The following is a 22,330-nucleotide window of genomic DNA, read 5'->3' as shown; positions in this document are numbered from 1 at the left end:
CCTATCAAGGACCATGTCCATTCCCTCTACTTGTGACATTCTACTCTGTAGCCCTGAGGCTAGTAAGTAAATATCCAAAGAATAAATGTGGGCTCATCTTAAGTTGGATTTGTATAATCTTTGGGTTTTTCTCTTTTCAGCAGCTTTTCCAAAGTCTGTATGAATTGTAGCCAAGGTACTAAGTAATACATTGTAAGAGAAGAACAAAGGGAGAGGAAGCACTGGATCTGAATCTCAGATTCGTTACCCACTACCTGAATACCCTTCTCCAATCTAGACCTCAGCTTCCTCTCTGAAAAAATGAAGACATTTGGCTAGATCAAGAGTTAACTTTTTTTGTATTATAGACTCCTTTGGCAGTCTTATGAAACCTATGGACCTCATGTCAGAATAATATTTTGAAATACATAGAACTGCAATGGTAACCAAGTATATTAAAATGTAGCTATCAAAATATTTTTTAAAAAAATTCATAGACCCTAGATTAAGAACCCTTGGACCAGATGATCTCAAAAGTGCCTTCTAGCTCTAGATTCCGAAACATATTGGAGGCAACATGGCAGTTAGAGGACCTGGTTACAAATTCCACCTCAGATACTTTTAGGTGAATCACTTAGCTCCTCTCCCTGCCTCCCCCAGGCTTCAGTTTCCTCTTCTGTAAAATAGGGTGTTGGCCTCACTGATTTATAAAATCCCTTCAAACTCTAGATTGAATGATATTTTAATTGTAAGTTTTATGGTCAGGAAAATGTCCAGCATGGTCCAACATAGTTTTATATTCTTTGCCACCCCATTCTTAAGAGTTCTTATACTTACTTGTGTGTTCTTTGACAGAAACTCCAGGTCCCTCAAGATTTGGTGTTTGAACAAAGACAGTGACCCCATAGTCAGTATCTGGTGAAAGGTCCTTGAAACAGTGGCTGGTTTCTGATCCACGGACTGTGATTTCTTGCCCTCTTGTTCCTATATCAGACAACAAAGGAAAAACACTAATGTCTTAAACAACTAAATTTAAATGAAAGTGCCTTTTGTATACTTTACATCACCAAATAGCACACTCTTAGAAGAAATTTAGGCTACAGCTACTATATAAACTTTTCCACTGTCAAGTTAAAAAAACAAAATCCACACTTACCATCTGATGGATTTAACTTCAATCTGTATGAGGTGGCAGCCCGATGAGCAGCCCATTTAACACAGAATGTATTCCATCCTACTTGGTAAGTTGTTAGATCAGTCACATTCAAGTATACTAAGAAAATTGAAAGGAAATAGACATTTCATGAAGAAGAAAACCAAACCTACAAATTTGATTATACCAGAACAAAAATTTTTGGTGAACAATTGTGAAATTGTCTTAAAAGTAAATTAGTGGGGTGGCTAGGTGGCGCAGTGAATAGAGCACCAGCCCTGGAGTCGGGAGGACCTGAGTTCAAATCTGACCTCAGACACTTACATACAAAACTAGCCATGTGACCTTAGGCAAGTCACTTAACCCCAATTGCCCTCCAAAAAAAAAAAGGCAAAAAAAGAAGAAGGATTTATGGGGTGGCCAGGTGGCTCAGCGAGTAAGAGCACCGGCTCCAGTGTCGGGATGACCTGGATCAAATCCGGCCTCAGATACCCAGCACCACACCCAGAAATAATTGGCCGTGTAACCTTGAGCAAGTTACTTAACCCCGATTGCTTTAAAAAAAAAAAAAAAAGTAAATTAGCATTTATTAAACTTCTAAAGCCAGGCACTTTATGAGGTGCAGGAAGAATACAAAGACAGAAGAGAAACAATCTCTGACCTCAAGAAGTTTACATTTTGCTGGAAATGTTGCCTGATTATGTTTTCTTATCATGAATAAACAAAGGAACCAAACTCCCACCTCCACCCCACTTTCTAACATGACCAACTCTATAGGTCTTCTCCCACTACCATTTTGTTATTTTAACAGTAGTCCCTAAGTAATGAGAGAACAATAATTTTTCGGAAAGTCAATGTTCTGTCAGTGACTAGCTATTAAAATGCTTAGCTGCAAATACTTAAGCAGGTGCTGGGTCTGAGTAACACCAGTATCTACCACCACAAAGGAATTCTTTGGAAAGTAATTACAATCAGTAATGTGAGCCAAATCTCATGAACAATGATGAGAACTAGAAAGATCCAAGAATCTGACTTGACTACAGGCATCCATTCTTGAACTAGCCCTTTTTGTAACACTTCATTATATATAATTGAGTGGAAGGTAAAAGGAGCAAAATTCCTATTGGTCACCCATAAATCTTACATCCTCAGTCACATGACTATAGTTATATATGGACATACAGTGTGTCCCAAAAGCCTTTGTGCAATTTTAATCTTTATTAACTTAAAAGCTTCAATAGCTTAGAACAACATTAAGACCGTTGGAACACCCTATATTTACTTAACTCCACCCAAAAAAATGACTATGAATACAAAATGATTGCCTGGGGAAACTGATAAATAAAAAAAGAATGAATAAAAGAGAGCAAGAAAATTAGAATAGGTTGACTCCATGTGGTTTAAATATATTTTTCCATTACAACCATAAAAATAGCTTTGACTCACATGTGGTGCCTTGATCAGTCAGTGGTATGCTGAGACCAGAATCATACTGAGCATAAACATCCACATCATATGTGGTGCTGGGATTCAGATTGTGCAGGATGTATGATGTCACTTCCCCAACAAATACTTCCATGGGCTCATTAGAACCTTGAAAGAAGATCACAATGGCACATAGTTAATAGATCATCAGTAGTGTCAAAGTCTTCCTTGGATTTAATAAAGTCCTTAATGTACAAATGAATATTTTATAAGACTACCTTAAAACCATCATTTGTACTAGTACTTCAACATAATGATATGGGACATAGAGTAGAATTTTGTGTAGGCAATTCTATCCTGGATAGCAGCCAAACAAGTCCAGTTACTAAAAACAAAAACTTCCCTTTCTTGTCTCTTCCTTTCTCTTTCCTTCCTGCCCCTCTCCCCATATATATTCCTATTTCTTTTCTTTCCTTTTCCCCATAACTCTGATCTCTTTCTGGGTCATATCATCACTGGTGGCGTGGTACTAAGCAGTTTGACAGAAAGTGTCAAACCCTTACCTTTGCTCAGCTACAACACACATGGATCCACAAAGGATCTGTGATTTCTGTGATTCACTGCAAGGAATAATCTATCCAGGTGGCTGATTGCAACCCATTGATAAATTAGTTGGTAAGTCCTAGAACATTCCTGAGATTGTAACTTGCCCAAATTCTTGTTGATGTTGAGTCATTTTTCAGTCATGACCCAAATTAAGATTTTCTTGGCAAAGGTACTGGAATGGTTTGCCATTTCTTCTCCAGCTCATTTGACAAATGAGGAAACTGAGGCAAACAGGGTTAAGTAATTTGCCCAGAGTCACACAATTAGTAAGTGTCTGAAACCAAATTTGAACACAGGAAGATGTGTCTTTCTGACTTTCTCAGTGCTGGCCAACTCTCCATGACCCCACTTTGGGTTTCTTGGCAAATGTGATGGAATGATTTGCCATTTCTTCTCCAGCTCATTTTATAAATGAGAAAACTGAGGCAAGGAGGGTTAAGTGATTTGCCCCGGGTCACACAGCTAGTCTGAGGTCACATTTGAACTCAGGTCTTCCTGACTCTGAGTCTGACAGTCTATCTACTACATTACCTTGCTGCCCTGCTCAAGTTCACACAGCTAGTAAATGTCAGAGGCAAGTTAGTATAATGCCTCGCACATTTAAGTCCTTTGCAAAGGCCTAGCAGTTGATGCCTAACTCTACGACCAACACACTCTCTACTATACCACAGTGACTCAACACAATTTACATGCTTATAAAGATATATGAAAATGTAGAAATAAGAAAGTATTTCCATAAATCACTTTGATATAAAGTGAAGATATAAGCAAAATGTTGACAGAAAGACTGCCAGAAACACTGCAGGTATGAATGACCTAGAAATGAACCTTAAACTGAATGGAGTAATCCTGCCTCTGATACTTATTACCTGTGTGACAATGAGTAAGTCACATAACCATCCTGGACCTCATTTTCCTCCTCTTCAATATGAAGAGTGTAGGCTAGACAGACTCTGAGGTCCCTTCTAGTTCTAGATTTCTGATTTTAGGAATGCTTTATGTCAGTTTAGTAGTATGAATGATTACAATGAAATTTCCATCATCACAATAATGTATTAGACTAGTTAAATTTCATTCTTGTGCACGACAGGTCAGATTTTCCTCTTAATATATCTAGAATAAAAGAATATCATTCACACACAGTGACAAAAGATAAGACCTTGGGCTAGTACCTTGAAAAGCTATCTCTAGCAACCTGAACTTTTAAGCTACTGAAGAAAAAGTTCTGCCTGACTCCCTCTATGTAACTTTTACATAAGTATACATAATGCATTCTTCATGATTATTCTAATATTTTCTTACCTACTGGTTTATACACAATTTTGTAACCAAGAACAGGAGAAGGTGAAGGATCCCAGGAAACCCTGAACCTGGTATACCATTCATCAGTGATATGTATGTTCTGAGGAGGGAGTAGTCCAACTGAAAATAAATGATATATATTATATAATTTATTAAGGTATTATTGGCATTTCATTAACAAGTAGTAGTAAAAGTACTGTCCATCTTTCATACCCATTAAAGGAAGTTAGCATTATCACCCCCCTTTTTTTAATTTAGCAAATTAGGGGTAAAGAACAGAGTAAGGAACATAATTAATTTTTCAAAGTCACAAAGAAAGTAATATGAAGCACTGATTTTCAGAGCTTGCTCTCACAGTTAGGCAAGATTCTTAACTGGAGTCTCATAGCCATAATAAAATCCTTTTTACTTTTCCCTAATTGATCCTCTACTGCATTCACTACAGAGGAAGCTCCAAATCTTTTCTTTTCTCCTCAGGTCTCCCAAACTATTATCTCTCCACCTCACTCTCAGAAAAGAATCTTTTCATACTTTACTATGAAAATAGAAGCCATTCTCCTTGAGCTCCCTCTTCTCCCCTATTCTGCATTTTTAAACCCTCTTCCCTATTCTTCTCTCCTCTAGTCTCTGATGAAGAGACAGGCTTTTCCACCAAGGCTTTACAAGCTTTCTAATTGTACCCTTGATCACATCTCTGTCTAATCTTCAATTTCTCCCTATTTATTAGCTTCTTCCCTGTTGCCTAGAAACAAGTCCTGGTCTTCTCCAGTCTTAAACTTTTTTTACCTTTAACTTTACCCTATTATCCCCTCAATCCACCATCTTATATCTCAATCTCTTCCACAAACTCCAAAAAAAAGGGGGGGGATAGAAATAGCTAGCTGTCCATGTTATCTCCACTTCCTCTCCTCTCTCTCACTTCTCAACCTCTTGCAATCTGACTTCTGACTTCATCACTCAACAGAAACTGTTCTTTCCAAAGTTATCAACAATCTAATTGCCAAATCCATTGGACTTCTCTCAATGGTCACCCTTCTTGACTTCATGACATCATTTAACTCTATTGATTGTACTCTTGTTTTGGATACTGCCTCCTCTCTCTGCATGTTTATTTATAACACTTCACTCTCTCTTGGTTCTTCTCCTGTTTGTCTGACCAATCCCAGACTCTGGCCTGGCCACCACTACCACCATCATCATGCTCTCTCAATCTGTAATATCAATTCCCAAAGGTTTAATTATCCTACCTCTACAGATGACTTAAGATCTATATATCTAGCTCTAGTCTCTCTCCAGAGAGCCAATTCAGCAGCACCAGTGTTCCTTACAGGACATTCAAAATGTATGTCCTATAGGCATCTAGAACTCAACATATTTATAACCAAACTCTTCATCCTTTTTCCCAAAACCTTCCCCTCTTCTTAATTCTTCTATAAAGTGCACATCCCTTCTTCCAATAACTGAGGTTCACAACCTTGGAGTTATCTTCAGTTCTTTACTCTCTCTCACTCCCTGCCCCCTTTTCAATAAGTGGTCAACTCTTCAAATCTACCTCTCAAATATCACCCACAATCATGCCCTTCTCGCCACTCAAATGGTCATCACCTTAGTTCAGGCCCTTACTACTTCTCATTGAGACTACTAGCACTTAGTAGACTACTTGCCTTCTATAGAGCTCCCTAAATCATGTCATTTCTCTATTCAATTCATCCTCCATACAATTACCAAAAACAATATCCCTAAAGAAGATCTCTGATTATATCATGCCCCTATTCAATAAACTCCAAATGCTACTTATTGACACTAAGAGAAAATACATCTCTTTGGTACTTAGGGCCCTTCACATTCTGCCTCCAATTCACCTCTTTTGGGCTTATTAATTAATTAATTAGAATTACTTCTCTTCATGCACTTCACATTACTGCCAGATTAACCTACTTATTATTCCATGAATATGACATTCACCTGTCACATGACCATGCCCTTGCATAGGCTATCTTCCTTCCCTGGAATGCATGACCTCTTCCCTTCTACCTCTTGGAATCCCTAGTCTCCTTCAAATGTAAGTTCAAGTACCACCTCCTACTCTGTACTTATTTTGTATATATTATGTTTATATTCAAATGTGTACATGTTGTTCTCTAGATAGAATGCAAGTTCTTTGAAGGCAGAATCTGTTAATATGGTTTTTTTTCATCTCCAGTGTCTTAGCAAAATGCCCAGTATGTAGAAATTCCTTAATAAAAGTTTGTTGATTTGTTGGTTTCCACAATTGGAATTTTATGGCAAAGAATCATAAGAAGGAATTTTAAAAATATACAACATTAAATACATTCTAGAATTGTTGACAATAGAAAAGACGTTAGAGATTATCTCTTCATAAAATTCAGAGATCCTAGAATTGGAGGGCATATTACAGGCCATTTAATCCAATTGTTCATCACCAAGAATCTCCTTTCAACACCAACCACATGTGATAATCAAGCCTCCACTTGAAAATGTCTCCGGACGGGGAACTTACTATATAATGAGATAGCCCCTTCTACCTTTAGACAGATCCAATTAATTGTTAGAAAAGTAGTCCCTTTATAATGCCAAAATCTGCCTCTTTATATTTCCTACACATTGCTCCTGGTTCTGTCCTCTATTGCCATATTAAGCAAATCTAATCTTTCTTTCAAATATTTAAAGACAGCCATCAAGTCCTCTCCAGACAAAGTCTTCCGTTTTCCAGGTCACTTCTTGGAAAACAGACCCAACAGAACTAGAAACAATAGGAAAAGCAGCAAAGATGCTGATTGAGATAGATATAAGGAAAATCTTACTTACAATTAGAACTATCAAAAAATGTAAGAACCTATCTCTGTAGATGATGGTTTCCCCCTCACTGGAGATCTCCAAGCACATGCTGGAGGACCACTTATCAGGTATGTTATAGTAAGGATTCTTTTTAGGTGCCATTTGGACTAAATTTTCTTTCCACCTCCAAAGTCTATGATTCTATAACCAAAGACTGAATCTTTGTAACCATACTAAAAGCTAAGACATTCTGGCAAAGCAGATTTTTTTGTATTTGATCTTCCCATGGATATGGATCTAATTTCAGATAGGTCCAGCTCCAGGGCACATCCAAGTACATCAAAGAACACCATCTGTCTGGACTTCAACTCCAAACAAAGATGGTACCTGGATTCTTTTCAGTCTCCATATTTAAGGGAAAGTGGTACTTGCAATGATACTTTTGCTTAAGGCAATATTTCTCCTTTCTTAACCGTCTACCCTCTTCCTACTTGTTTAACTAAAACTTATCTACCCCATAAGTCTTGCCTCCTAAATGAAGATTTCTCTGATAACTTCAATCAACAGTGACCTTTTTTTCCTCTAAAGTTGTGTCACACTTCCTGTCTGTATCATTCACTAGGGACTCATCACACACTCACTTGTAGTGTCAGACATACTTTTAATGTCCATATGTCATCTCCTCAATTATATTATAATCTCATTTAGGACATAAACTATGTTTTATTTGTCTCTATATCATTCTTAGTGCTATGCATGATTTCTGGCTCATAACAGACAAGCATTTAATAAAAAATATTGACTGAAAAGAATTGGCCCTATCACTACCATCCCACACAAGAAAAGGGCGGGGGGGGAAGATTGCTCACAATATCAGTGCTATTTTTCTAATGTACATGTTTATAATTTTGATAGTGATGTGTATCCAAAACATCAATATGACATATAGCCAGAGCTGCTTCCCTTGTGGCAAGCCACCAACACCCCTCATATTACAGATGAAAAACCAAATGCTCAGAGGCATCATGACTTATCCAAGGTAAAATCAAGAATCTTTCAACTCCCCATCCTGTGCTCATTTCACTGCATATAATATTATGTCACTAGTTTGCACTCATGCTTACAGAAAGTCTACCCCTACATTCTTTTTCTATGAAATGCTATTTTTAATGACATTTCAGCTAGTAGCACTGAGCTACTATTCCTTGTATGATATGGGTGAAGAGGTAAGCAGATTTGAATGATCAATACAATTTTTTAAAGTAGAATGGATTAACTCTTTCTATAAAGAACATAACTTTTTTTCACTATATTGGTGGAAACTCATCTGAAACCTTCCATTTCTCCCTAAGGAGTAATATACAAACACTAAAACATCCTAGAAATCAGAGATGCCAAGAGAAATATGAATTTTTAATCTTCCTCCATATAGAATGAAATGTATTTCTCACTTTATTTTTCACTATACCTTGTAGACAGACTTACAAATTCACATGTTTCTGGAATTACTGAGATGGATGGCATTTCTCTTTAGCCCTTTCTCTTCAGAATGGACAATTGGTACTCTTCCAAAAACAAGAACTTATTAAGCACCTACTCTGCCAGGAATTGTACTAGGCACTGGGAATACAAAGATAAAAACAGAAACAGTACCTAACCTCAATGAGCTTAATTTTCTACCATAGCTTACATGGTATTCCACTTAAATCAAGGAAAATCTTATTCTTTGCAAGTATTATTTAGAAAAATGAACAGGATTTAGGGAAGCACTAATAGCCATGTCACTTTACCTGTTCTTACAGAATAAAACAGAATCCAAAACACAGGAGCTTTTGGTTACACACATCTAAGTTGAATCCCACCCACCTCCAATTTGTATTCAACATCATAAAAGTTTTCAATTATATATTCATTACTGGACTCAGTGACAGTGGTACTGAAGAAAGACAGATTTATGAGGCAAAGGACCATTTTTATTCATTTCCATATGCCCAAATATTTAAGGTTTCATTAAATTAATTGATAAGTGGTAACTAAATTAACTGAATGAATCAACTAATTAGATATTGAGCCAATGATGTCACGAGCAAATTATACTGTTCTTGCACACAAGAAATGAAACCAACAAAACCAAGGTAAAAGTATGCAAATTTCTATAGATTTTCATGAATTAAGAAACCCTTTTCCCTACCATTAAATGGATAATCCAACTTTTTAAATCAGTTAAGGTCAACATGTCCTTTCTAACTAAAGGGTATCATTTTATATCTATACAAAAACAATCAGGATATTACCAGAAATGTCACATTATATCAATACAAAAACAATCAGATTATTCCCCCCCAAAAAAAAGAAAAGATAAAGGAAATTTACCAGTTCTTCCATGTCCTACTAAATGTCCGCCATCTCCATCTTCATAAACAGCAACAATGGTAATTTTATATGGAGTATCTGTTTGCAGGGGCTGTAATATTACATTATTTCTTCTACCAGGAACTGTGGTCTAAAAGACAAATGTAATAATAATTTTTTTTAAATATATGCTATATTTTGGCCTGGGAAAAGAAATGTTTGAAATAATTTAGTTGAAGTGACATAAGGAATTTTTACAGAGTTGACAAAATAGTAAGAAAACTTACATATTCATCAATTGGATCACCAACAGTAGGAGAATAAATGATCCTGTAGTGTTGAACAGGTCCATCAGCATGATCCCATGTTACAGAAAGGCTATTGGTTGTTTCTCCAAAGACTTTCATGTTTCTTGGCCCACCTCGTGGTACTAAATAATCAATGTTTAAGAAGATTAGTTCCAGATCATCATAAAAATATTCTACTCAGTTTGGAAATTCCTCAAGACTGAGTGTCTGGCTACAATATAAGAGGAAGAGAATTATTTTACATGAAGTTTTATTAGCATGCTTAACATAATAGAAATTTTAAAGTATATAAAAAGCTATCAGAATATTTTTTCTCTACTTTGTCTCTTCTCACTCATTTTTCAGACTCTTACTATATGACTTGCGACCTCATGATTCAACTATAACCTTTTTCTCCAAAGTATGAATAATTTTTAATTGCTTTTTTTTAACCTTCATCCTTTACCCCCCCTAATGCATTGGACACTGTTGACTGTCATCTCCTATTAGTGAATCAATCAACAAGTATTTATTAAGCATCTATTATTTATCAGGCACTGTGGTAGGCCCTAGGGATACAGGTATGAAGAATAAAACAATTCCTACTCACAAGGAGCCTTTTAATGAAAGAATATTTTACTAGATACTCTTTTCTCTCTTGGATATTCATGATATTGCTCTTTTATTTCCAAATTTCCTACTTCATATGGCCATATCTTTTCAGTGTTCCTTACTGGATTATCATTGATATCATATGCCTCCTAACTGTGTATGCACCCAAAGCCCTATCGTGTACCCTCTCCTTTCTATATATTCTCTCATTTAATGACCATAACAGCTCACATGGGTTTAATTATCATTTCCCAGATGACTTCTAGATCTATATAGTCTCTTTCCTGAGCTCCAGTCTTGGGTCACCAACTGCCTATTAGGTATTTTGAACTGGATGTCTCATAGGCATCTCAAACTCCACACATCCAAAGTAGAATCCATTATATCTTTCCTTAAAAACTCTGTCCTCTTCTGAATGCCCCTCTTTCCCCCTGAAGATACTATTAGTCCATCAGATTCACAGCCTCATAGTCAATTTACAATTTCTTACTCTCACTCACACCCGTCTTATCCAATCACTTGTTAAATCTTTTCATTTCTGTCTCTCTAATATCTCTCACATCTCTTCTCATATGGCTACTATCCCAGCTGAGGGCTTCAGCCCTCTGACCTATACTATTGCAATAACCTCATTGGCCTTCCTGCTTGTTGATGACATATATATCTCCATGTGTGAAGCACATTAGCATTCTACAATAGAAGAAATGATGACCTAGCTGTCAAGAGACCTGAGTTTCATCCCTGACTCTGTTCCTTACTGGCACCATGACCGCTGGACAAGTCATTTCACTCCTCTGAGCCTCACTTTTCTCATCTCTAAAATGGGAGATTGGGACTCAATGAACTTAAGATCCATTCTTATGAAATCTCTCCAGTCTTATTATAAATTGATAAAAGCTTTAAACTGCTACATATCTAAGGTTGAGGTTAATATTAATGCAGAGAATATTTTATCACCATAGATTTGCTAAGATTTATGGCCTGGAAAAGAAAGGAATCTTTGTTGTCATTCTTGTAATCATAATAGTAGCAGGAGTAGTGATAACATCTTACATTTTTATAGGGCTTTAAGCCTTACTATAACTTCCTCACAAACAAAACTGAGAGGGTAACAGTGTAGACATTACATTATCAGGAGATAATATACTAACAATAATATATTTTATACAAAAACATATTATAAACTATAACTAATATATTAGGTCACATCCTGTAATTATTAAATCATTGCATTTTATATACAAAATATATTATAATATTGTAAATATATTGAACTATGAATATATTTATACATACATATATATATGAAATAAGTCCCTGAAGCTCATATAAGCTAACAAAGCTTATAAATGGTGGAGTTGGAACGCAAATCCAGGTCTCCTGACTCCAAGACTGGTGACCACCACCACCTCTTCAGGAGACCAATGGAACGCAAAACCCTTAGACTTTTTTTTAAGACTCTTGTTTAAAGAGAACAACCATTGTGTATATGGGAGAGCAAAGGGAAGAAGAACTAGGGAGTGGAAAATTAGAAAGAACTGAGAAAAGGAAACTTCCTCAAAAAGAGGGCCTTCTAGTTTAAGTCCCAAGTGGAAGTAATGCTAACCAAGACAAAAATCAATGCCAAATCAAAGCACAGAGATCAGACACTGTAAACATTTTCAGCCTAAAATGTGAATAAAAGCAGAACCAATGGAGGAAATCTACTCAACAATTGCTTAAAGAAACTATCCCTCCCTCTCTCTAAGAAATCCTACATTTAGGTACATGGAAATTGAGATAGAAAAGGTCTTTTTCTCACATGTTTGGCCCTGAGCAGGGCTGGGATTTCCCTCTCCATCTGAGTACACAGCGACAATGTTCACAGAATAGGGCGTATCTGGAGTCAGGCGTTCCAAATGTACTGTGCGGGCATTTCCTGGTACTGTGATCTGAAGGGGAAACAATGCCAAGAGTTAATCTGATGACAACCCAAGTGCTTACCAAGTCATGTTTCTCAACTCATCATAATACCTATAACAAAGGACCTTAGCCCAGATTAGTCAAATGCTAACTGCACTTTCTGTTATTGGCCTGCTATTTTCATACTATTACATTCAATTTGTTCTCAGGAACATCTCCTTCCAAAAAACTGTTAAGTACACACTTGCCACTGACTAACTAGCTTCAATTGCATCCCATTGCATGTTAGTAGTCAAGACTTTCAAATAATATTGTGCTTAGAGAGTAAGTTGTATTGTAGTTGTTTGTTTGTTTTTGTTTCTTTTACCCAAAAATTAACAAATTTGTAAAAGTGCTCACATTCTGGGGAGAAATGCTTTATATTTCAAACCAAGGCCAAATAGTACTATGCCCACATAGTCAACCGGATGTCTATAACACATCAAGGAGAGAGCAAAGCTAAACATTTGGGAAGCTTTAACTCATAGACAGCAGTTTCCTTTATTCTTCTTACATTGCATTAATGTCATTTATCATGGACTGATTTGTCTTGCCTTGCCAACTAAATTAGTTATTTTCCCACTTGAGTTTTAATTTAGTGTCCTAGTACTATAAGGACACAAATTTGTAACTTAAATGACCACTAAATGAACATATTCGCCAAAGCACAACTGAAAAGTGCAGTGGCTATAAACTAAAATCAAATAATTTCTCATCCAAGAAAAAGGTTGTCAACTTCAGGAGGTATGTTTTTAGCTATATAAATAACAAGGAGACGTGACGAACGAATAGGTAATTCGCAAGTTATACCCACATTGGCCTCCTCCATCGGTGTTTCAAATGGTCCACTTAAACTCTTTAAATCACATAAGATTTGCATTTGATAACTAACTCATATTTTCCAGTGACTGCCCTTTCCTTAGTCTTCCATATATTGACTACACCTGTCCCAATTTATTAGAAATACAACAAAAGATCCCTCCATGTAGAGTTTAGCATGCTTGTGGTCTGCTCACTCTGAGTCTAGTATACTGCCACATGACTACACTCATCTGGAAATGATGTTTCCACTGCAGGCAGTGCCATGCACACAATTGGTTTATTGTTACTGGCCAGTCTTCATGGCAGGAGGTGCAATGTGGTCACAGAAATCTCTTGCTGAGTTTTCAGAAGACAAAATTACTTACAGATTCTGAAGGTCTTGTGCCAGTCTGGGGAGAATACACAATACGATACTGCTGGACAGGTCCGGGTGCAGGTTCCCAGCGAACATCAAGGGTATTTGGTGTGGGATTGTACACTTGGATATTTCTCGCCAGGCCTCTTACCACTAGGCAAAGGAAAATGGAAGCATATTTCTTAATTCTGTTTACACACAACAAGTCTGCATTAGAAGACTGCCAGGGCTCACAAACCACAATAGGATAAAATATTGCTCTCCTTTGGTTTCAGAGTTCCTAACTACTGAAGCAAGTTTAAAACCCTTTAGATGCAACTTTATGCAACTAGAGGGAGCCAACCTTACTCGTTTATTTTGGAGTACTGGCTCAAAGGGCAATGAATATGAGCAAGAGATGATTTTTTTTCTTAACAGCAAAATTAGAGTACCCTGGCTAAATAACCCAGTTGTTTGTTAAATAGAAAGTAGTAGGGAGAGGGAAGGAAATCCAAATGCAATATTAACACCTGCCATTATATCCCTATACTTAATAAAAAGACCACAGGAAGAGAAATACTCACAGCTTTTGATTACTAAGCAACATTTGCTATTAGCTATCAGATATTAGCTATCATTCAGTTAGTTTCCATCATTCACTCATACATTCAGCAAAAATATATCGAGCACCTACTATGCATTGCATACTGTGAAGGGAAAGGCTTAGAGAGAGCAAAGAAAGGGAAAGAGCCAATAAATAGTCAATTTTTAATGAATGCTAATTGCAGCTAGTAAAAAAAAGAGACAACTTCAATTGAAAGAGAATCCCAAAGTATAGTTAATAACAAAACTTCTCCTCGTGGATTTTTTTACCAGAAGATATTAACCATTTCAGAATATTAGTCTCATTTTTACCAAAACCAAGAAGTACTAAAAAGGGGAAGAAATGTAGGCTTGCAAACACATATGAGAGTCATTTTTTTTTTAAAAACTGACAGTAAAAACACCATAAACTAGTTTTCTTTCATGGAAAAGAGAATAAAATGGTGCTTTAATGCCAAAAAGGGATTCATCAGCAAACCCTGTGAGATCAAATGACAGATAAGCAGATTTCAACCGTTCACATTGTTTGCATGAGCATCAAATTACAAAACACTTCTTAACACATATTTGCAAGGTAGAAAGCAAAACATTAATATGTCGAATTGCCAGTGAAATTTCTGAAAGTATCTTTAAATCTATCAGTGCTCAAATTGTTATTCCAAGAAAGGGGATATTGTCTTTATAAAAAGACTATTTCAGTACATTTTTTTAAAAAAAACTTACATGTTCTTCCAGTGTCTGAAGTTCGTCCACCATCCCCTTCAGTATAGACTGGAACTACTGTAACTGTATAAGGTGTGTCAGGTTGCAGGTTCCTCAGAATAAAATAATTGGTATTCCCTGGAGTTGTTACCTAATAATTTGAAAGAAACACAAGGACTCAACTTCAGTAATGGGGGAATCTATATAGTCCTGTCTATGAAGAATTTAACTTGAAAATTATATTAAATGAATTAAGCTTCAACTCAACCTGGATGTATTCTACTTATTGTCCATGTGACCACTGGTATCAATCTGCTCCTTTGTAAAAATGAGAGGGTTGGACTAAATGACTTTTAAGGTCTCTTTCAGCCCTCAATCAATGATTCCATGTAACATAAGCTCAAGTGAGCGCGCACACACACACACACACACACACACACACACACAACCAGGTAATGTATTAGATACTTCACGCTCAGGTTAATCTAAGATCAGAGAAGAAAAGTTCAAAAGTATCTTTAATATTATAAAGAAGAGGAAAGGTGGAATGGGGATAATGATAATTATAATAACTAATATTTATATAGCACTTACCATATGCCAGGCACTGTGCTAAATGCTTTAAAATCGTTAATCTCATTTGATCCTCACAAAAAAGTTTGAGAACTTGGATTTGAATTTTGGCTCTACTTCTTACTGATTGTGTAACTGGGGAAATAATTTTATGGCTTTGGGGCTTGGTTTCCTCCTCTGTAAAACAGAGGGGAGACTCACTAGAAATTTGCTTCCAGCTCTAAATTCTATGACCTAGATCATTCTGAAAGGGTAGAATGAGTTTCCTTCTCTGATAACTCAGGAGCCAGAAATCCACCACTATACCACTATCTGATAGTATCAGGACACTGAAAGACACATATCTAAGTCTTGTTATTTCTCAGAGACCGGAAGCAGGAGGACATAACTGCCTCTAATTTAACCCTATACTATTAACTGTTCTTCCCTCTTCCACATCTCCCACCTTATTCCCTTGTCAAAGCCTATTAAAAGAGTCGGAAACCATTCATTTGCTATAATTTAATAAATTGGGTGATTCATTAGCTCCAAGTAATTCCTATGAAGTTCAAATGGCCTAATAAGATTCAACAAAATAATACCATTTCCTCCGGACCTCCTGCAGTTGGTGCATAGAAAACTTTATACTGGCGAGGATTGCCCTCAGCATGATCCCATCGAACATTCAGCGTACTGGTGGAAGGATCATACACTCTCAGGTTCTTCACAGTATTCAGAGGCTCTGAAAGGTGCATAAATCATAATAGAGTAAGTTTCCTTTTTGTTCTGTCAATACAGTACATTAATCACAAGTCTTTCATAACTTAAGAGTCAGTGCTTCCTTTCCCAGCTACCTTGAGATACTATTTCCCCCAACAAAGTACTTTTAACTATAGAGTTTTGGGTTTTGTTTTGTTTTTTTCATTTTTAATCTTTTCTTCTTTTAATTAACAAAAAAAGGGAGCATGGTATAGTGACTAGAGAGCCAATCTCAGTTAGGAAGGATTGGTTTCAAGCATTGCCTTTGACACACAACAGTTGTGTGACCCTAGGCAAGTTGCTTGTGTTCTCAGTTCCCAAATTTCCTAAGACTATAAATGAAAGAAGTGTTGCTGATCTGCATTGATGGACAATGTTTCCACACTAGGAGTTCCCACACACTAATAAAATAATAAGTCTAGACTATATCAATCAATGAAAGAAAAGTTTCATTTAATTCAACAATATTTCTTTTTAGTAAGTACAATCTTAGAATTAAAATTTTAAAATAGAGCGATCATCCCTCTGAGAATGGAGTCAGTGCTAAAGGCTTTAAGTCAGACAAGCACTATCTGATATACACATGTGATTTTACTCCAAAGAAAGATCAGTGGAAAAACTACAGCAAACTTGGGCTCACTTACTGGTCTTGCCTCGGCCTGTCATCCTTCCTCCTTCACCATCAGAATACAGAGATGAGACAGTAATTGAGTATGGGGTGTCTGGTTTCAGCTTCTGTAGAACCACACTGTTTTGCCTTCCTCCTATTGTGGTCTTCAATCAAACAAGAGTAGAGAATTAAAATCTTGTTCTTTTTCTACTCTTACTAATCTATTATAATCAGTAACTATGACCTGAAAAAGGGATCTCATCTTTGTAAGCACAAAATAAAACATGTTTCAGGACTGACTTGCCAGAAAGTCATTTTAATTCAGCTACCATCAAACTACTTTTAAAATATTTTCATTTTTAATAACAATTTTTTCTTATTGATCTCTCCCTTCCTAAACCTTCCAATTGTGCAATTTGTTTAAATTCTGAAAAAAAAAACAAGTCCCTCAAGATATACCTTCATAATCTGAGTTGCTACCCAATTTCAAGATCCCTGAGAATGGCATGATCTTAGAGACATCACACCATTGAGGATTGAATTCCATTCTTATGTTTTGTCTTTTTTAATATGATTCAGAACCACACTAAAATAATTCAGCAAAAGAGCTAAAATTCCTTTTTTGTTGTTCAGTCATTTTTCAGTCATATCTGACTCCTCATGATCCCATTTAGGGTTTTCTTGGCAAAGATAATGGAGTATCTTCTCCTTCTCTAGCTCATTTTACAGATGAGGAAACTGAGGCAAACAGGGTTAAATGACTTGCCCAGGATCACACTAGTGTCAGAGGACAGATTTGAACTCAGGAAGACGAGTCTTCCTGACTCAAGGCCTGGCACTCTATCCACTTAACCACCTTAAAATTCCTTGCTGTTTCCAGAAAAAGAAAAAAAAAACATCCACACTGGCAGCCTTCACCAAGTAAACTAAGTGACTAACACTTGCCAGGCCACATCTAGGAAAAGGTTCACAGTGAATTTCATGATACCAGTCTTGTGGTATGAAGTCTTTCAATTTCCTCTAATTATGGAGGTTAGCTTTTTATTCATTGCTCAAGGCCATCTAGTTATCTTGCTGTTGAAAGAAAATTTGTCCATTTTGTTAACAGTCTACTGAATTCAGATGTTTATGCCATGCTAATTAAAATCTCATGAAAATGGAGAGTTGCCCACAATGAGTAAGCATTTAGACATCTGGATGCTTTATTTCCAATCCAGATGTTTTTAACTTAGAACTCATCCATTGAAATATTCTAAATTTCAAATTAATCTCTAAATGAAACATTATAACCATCTTTAACAAGAAAGGAATTAAAATGTCACATATTTTAATCACATTTTTGAGGTTATTAGAGAAAATTGTCAATGTAATTATATGACACATTTAAAAATACATAGTTACAAAAACCTTCAAAAATATATCAGTGAATAGGGGTAGTTTTGTAAGCATACAAGATAGAATTCTGTCTATTAGGTGCAATTTGAAAAGTCCTAGAAAATGTGCCCAATCAAAAGTACCTCCTCTACTGGCTGATAGCAGAAATTCTACCTGTTAGAAATCCTTGTCTTTAAGTAACCAAAGAATTGAAGCACAAAGATCCCTAAATAGCTAAGTCATTATTAATTGACACCTTAAGAAGAATTAATTTGCCAGATTCTATCCAATCATGACACCTGAGGGCAAAGTCCAATATGATTGTAGAACATATAGCCCCTATGTGAATGCAGGATCAATAAAAGAAGGAAAGTGGACTTTTAAGAGTGATAAGAAGACAACAAAAACAAACTTGGAGTTTGAAACTTAGAATCAAAAAATATGAAATTTCAGTCCTTGCTCAGATACTGAGATGAATGAAATTAGCCAAGTCACTTCTCCCTGTGCCTCAATATTCTCATCTGTAAAATGAGGGGACTGAAGTTGAATGACATCTAAGGTTCCTAAGTCTATGACCATATAAGGACTCTCCAGTTTATATATTTTTTAAAAGACTGAGAGAATATGGTCAATCTGTAAAATCACCAAAAAGACGGTTAAGTAGGAAAAACACTACTGCACTTAGAAGACCAGAGTTAAAATGTGAAGTCTGTCATTTACTGGATTTGGACATGGGCCAAGTTATTTAACCTCTGTGAACTTCAGTTTCTTCATTTGTAAAATAGTAAAACTAATACCTACAGTATCTAACTCACAGGGTTGAAATTGTAAATCTTAAAATACTCCACAAATATGAAATAAGACAATCATAGATTTGTTCACCATATTTTAGATTACTAGGATGATAATATAACTTTTGAAATGTCAGAGAAACAAACAGGATAAATAAAATGAACTATACTTCACATAGAGATCAATAAACTTGATAATCCATGGATAGTACAGACTGAAAACATAGAATCATAAGTTGTATCTCTTGCGTTAGAAGAAACCTCAGAAACCACTGAATCAAACTCCCTCATTTTACTAAAAAAAAGATTTCCAAGGCTAAAATAGATTCAGAGTATTAAATAAATTCATATGTAATAGATCTAGAAGAGATTGCTATGGGGAATTTGTATTTGTTGAGATTTGCCCCCCTAATTTCTAGCTGACATCACAGAAAGGAGCTATAATCTGTCATGAAAACATCTAATGATTCCATTATACAAGACAATTTACTACACTGGTTTGGTCATACATCTGACCCAGAAATGTAACTCATATTTTTCAATGTGAAGAAAAAAGGCAGAATGGCCCAAATGAGACTGTCAAGTTAATTACCGTTTGTTCAGGTCCATCCCCTGTGGAAGGCTGGTAAGTGATCCTGTATTTCTGCACACGCCCACTCGCAGGATCCCACTTAACAGTCAAGCTTTTGGATGTTGCATTGTACACCTGAAGATTTCGTGGACCACTTTTTGGAGCTAAAAACAAAGTCATTAATGCCCAAAGCAGATTACTCAAAAGCACAGCCCACTCTTCCCATAAAAATATGTGCAGTCCACCACCCCACCCCACCCCCCACACAGAAGTTTTTACTGTAGATTTAAATTTGGCCTGTTCTCCTGTCAACAAGTAATTGTAATTAGTGAGTTTCAAGTAATTTACCAATAAACTTTACTCATTCCAAGAGTATGCCATTTAGAAGAGCCCCCTTTCAAAGCCAAACCACATCAAAATGAGGGAAGATTGACTTAAATAAATTATTCTGTTGTCATTTTGATTTTTAAGTGATGTAAGTTATGTAAATTTAAATTCTTACCTATAGTTGTTACAGGTATCGCAGGCACTAGAGAGAAAACAAGTATTTGGAAAATATTACATATGTATCTTAAAATACAATTACAAAGAGTATGAAACCATATCTTATTTGAAAAACTTAAGCTTACATGTCCGCTCACTGCTGGTAAGGTCATCACTTTCTGATTCATCAGGATAAATGGCAGTAACTGAAACTTCATAGAGTGTATTCGGGTTCAGATTTTCAAAAACCAAAGTATTTTCATCACCATTTAAGATAGTCTTAAGAGAAAAGAAAAACCAAAAATAAAATTCAGCCATAATTTTAAAATTAGTGAACTACATACACAGTGGCAGGTTCTTGAAAATATTTGGCCAGATTCATCTCTCTCATGCAATGGGTTTCAAAATCCCCATAGTTAGAAAGACATTAATCTGGCAACAGAGCTATTATGTTACCTTTCAGACAAGGAAAAATGTGATCTGCTAATAAAAATGCCAGTCAATTCTACCTCCATTTTTTCTGTGGCTCCATAAGGTGACCATGTCACTCTGTAAAGAGACACATCTGAAGCTCCATGATCCCATGTTCCTCTGAAACTATCTGGTGTGACTTCTGTAAGTCTCAGATTAACTGGTGCAGGCACAGGACCTATTGGGAGGAGAGACCAGAGGATTTTTTAACATGGCCCACAGATTAAGAGGCAATGTGGTCTAGTAGGTAGAAATCAGGCAGTGTCAGGAAAATCTGAGTTCAAGTTTCACCTCTGACATATATTTGATTGTGTGACCTTGGGCAAGCCGCTTCTACTCTTGGGGATCTAGGCAACTCTCAAGATTATAAATTGATGAGAAATGCCAACATGCATTGGTACAGAGAGTTTCCTCATCCAGGAATTCCATATGTCATTGAAACCACAGATACAATTTCCTATTCCTCAGACTAAATACAATGGGAAATTTTTTAATTTCCAATGCATACCCCCAAATGATGCTTCAGTTGAAAACTGAACAAAATCCATATTCATAAAAGATACCTAACTATAACTAATTCATACATATATTTGTACATATGATAATGACAAGTTTTAATGCAACTATTTAATAAAGCTTAATAAAGCTCTTCTGAGCCCAACCTTGATTTAATACAATAATATATATAATATGTTTTAATATATATGTATATATCCTATATTATGTTCTTATTTTACCATATGAATAAGACACGAAAACAAATCACAATTCAATTTTTTAAGATGAGACCATAAAGAATAGGAATCCATTTGTTTGTGACCTTCAGAAATTGTCTCTAATTCCAAAAGGTAAAAAATATTGTTTCATTACTTTAAAATGAAGGCTATATAACAATGAGGCCTATTGGCATAGGGCATAGTGGACTAGATTTGGAGTCAAGAAGACCTAAGCTAGAATTTTGTTTATGACTTTTATTATCATGCACCCAATGGCAAATTATTTCACCTCTGAGACTCTTTTTTCATCCAAAAGAGAGGTAAATGTCAGTAGTACCTACCTCAAGGGTTCATTGTGAGGCTCGACTGTATGTAATGCTTTTTTCAAACTTCAAAAAATTATGTAAATGTCAGTTGTTATAATAAATGCATACATCACAACCACAGAACATCTTGTTTTTAGAAAAAGGCTGAACCTGTTCAATTTGATCTACCAATGAGTAGATTGTTATACCATTTCCACCACCAAAAATTTAACACATTTGAATCCAGGAATTTTCATAGAGAAAGGATATTATATAAAAAATAGTGCAATATAAATGCATAATTAAGTTTTTTCATTGATATCTAACTTTAAACAGAAAGATAAATAAAATATACTACAAACAAACCAGGCTACAGGTAACAAAGCTGGGAAGTAATGAATGACAGTTGAGTGCTCAACCAACAGCAGTTACATTTTGCTAGCTACCATAGTAAGACTGCTGTTAAAGTAATTATGAACATCTGGCAGATGCCTTGTACTTTGTCTTAATTTTCCATCAACCTCTGTAACCTAGTAACAAATGAAAATTACACAATGTCTAAAGTCATCAAAAAAATTGTCTCTAATGACTCAAATAAAAAACTCCATTGAGATAAAGAAAGGACCACCAAACTTCTATTTGACCAAAATGAGAAACAGCACTATAACAAACACAATTAGAAAAGCCAAGGTATTAAGGTAACACTGTGGGAATAGAAGTTATTACGATATTTTAAAATCATATTTCCCCATAGTATTTCAGTACTTTAATGAATCTGTGA

General features: G+C 35.8%; 1 protein-coding gene across 4 annotated transcripts in view; it reads right to left on the bottom strand.

The window, feature by feature from the left end:
* Positions 1-22,330, bottom strand: part of COL12A1 (collagen type XII alpha 1 chain) — a 145,590-nt gene that overhangs the window by 45,542 nt on the left and 77,718 nt on the right. For all 4 annotated transcript variants that reach the window (XM_069067012.1, XM_069067009.1, XM_069067011.1 and 1 more), the window contains 15 exons: positions 20,567-20,706; positions 20,204-20,336; positions 20,077-20,103; positions 19,596-19,738; positions 16,873-17,002; positions 16,072-16,211; positions 14,939-15,068; positions 13,644-13,786; positions 12,317-12,446; positions 9,904-10,046; positions 9,638-9,767; positions 4,466-4,585; positions 2,579-2,725; positions 1,136-1,252; positions 817-963 (listed from right to left, as the gene is read on the bottom strand). In XM_069067012.1, coding sequence (XP_068923113.1) covers positions 817-963; positions 1,136-1,252; positions 2,579-2,725; positions 4,466-4,585; positions 9,638-9,767; positions 9,904-10,046; positions 12,317-12,446; positions 13,644-13,786; positions 14,939-15,068; positions 16,072-16,211; positions 16,873-17,002; positions 19,596-19,738; positions 20,077-20,103; positions 20,204-20,336; positions 20,567-20,706 — 1,920 coding nt within the window. The remainder of the gene's footprint in view (positions 1-816; positions 964-1,135; positions 1,253-2,578; positions 2,726-4,465; positions 4,586-9,637; positions 9,768-9,903; positions 10,047-12,316; positions 12,447-13,643; positions 13,787-14,938; positions 15,069-16,071; positions 16,212-16,872; positions 17,003-19,595; positions 19,739-20,076; positions 20,104-20,203; positions 20,337-20,566; positions 20,707-22,330) is intronic.

This window comes from Petaurus breviceps, unplaced genomic scaffold (genome assembly GCF_028583685.1).
Source record: "Petaurus breviceps papuanus isolate PSGF00001 unplaced genomic scaffold, PetGlider_PUasm1.0 90734, whole genome shotgun sequence".
In the NCBI taxonomy this organism is placed as follows: domain Eukaryota; kingdom Metazoa; phylum Chordata; class Mammalia; order Diprotodontia; family Petauridae; genus Petaurus; species Petaurus breviceps.
Note: the sequence above shows the minus strand (reverse complement) of the source record. Positions and strands in the feature narration are given on the sequence as shown.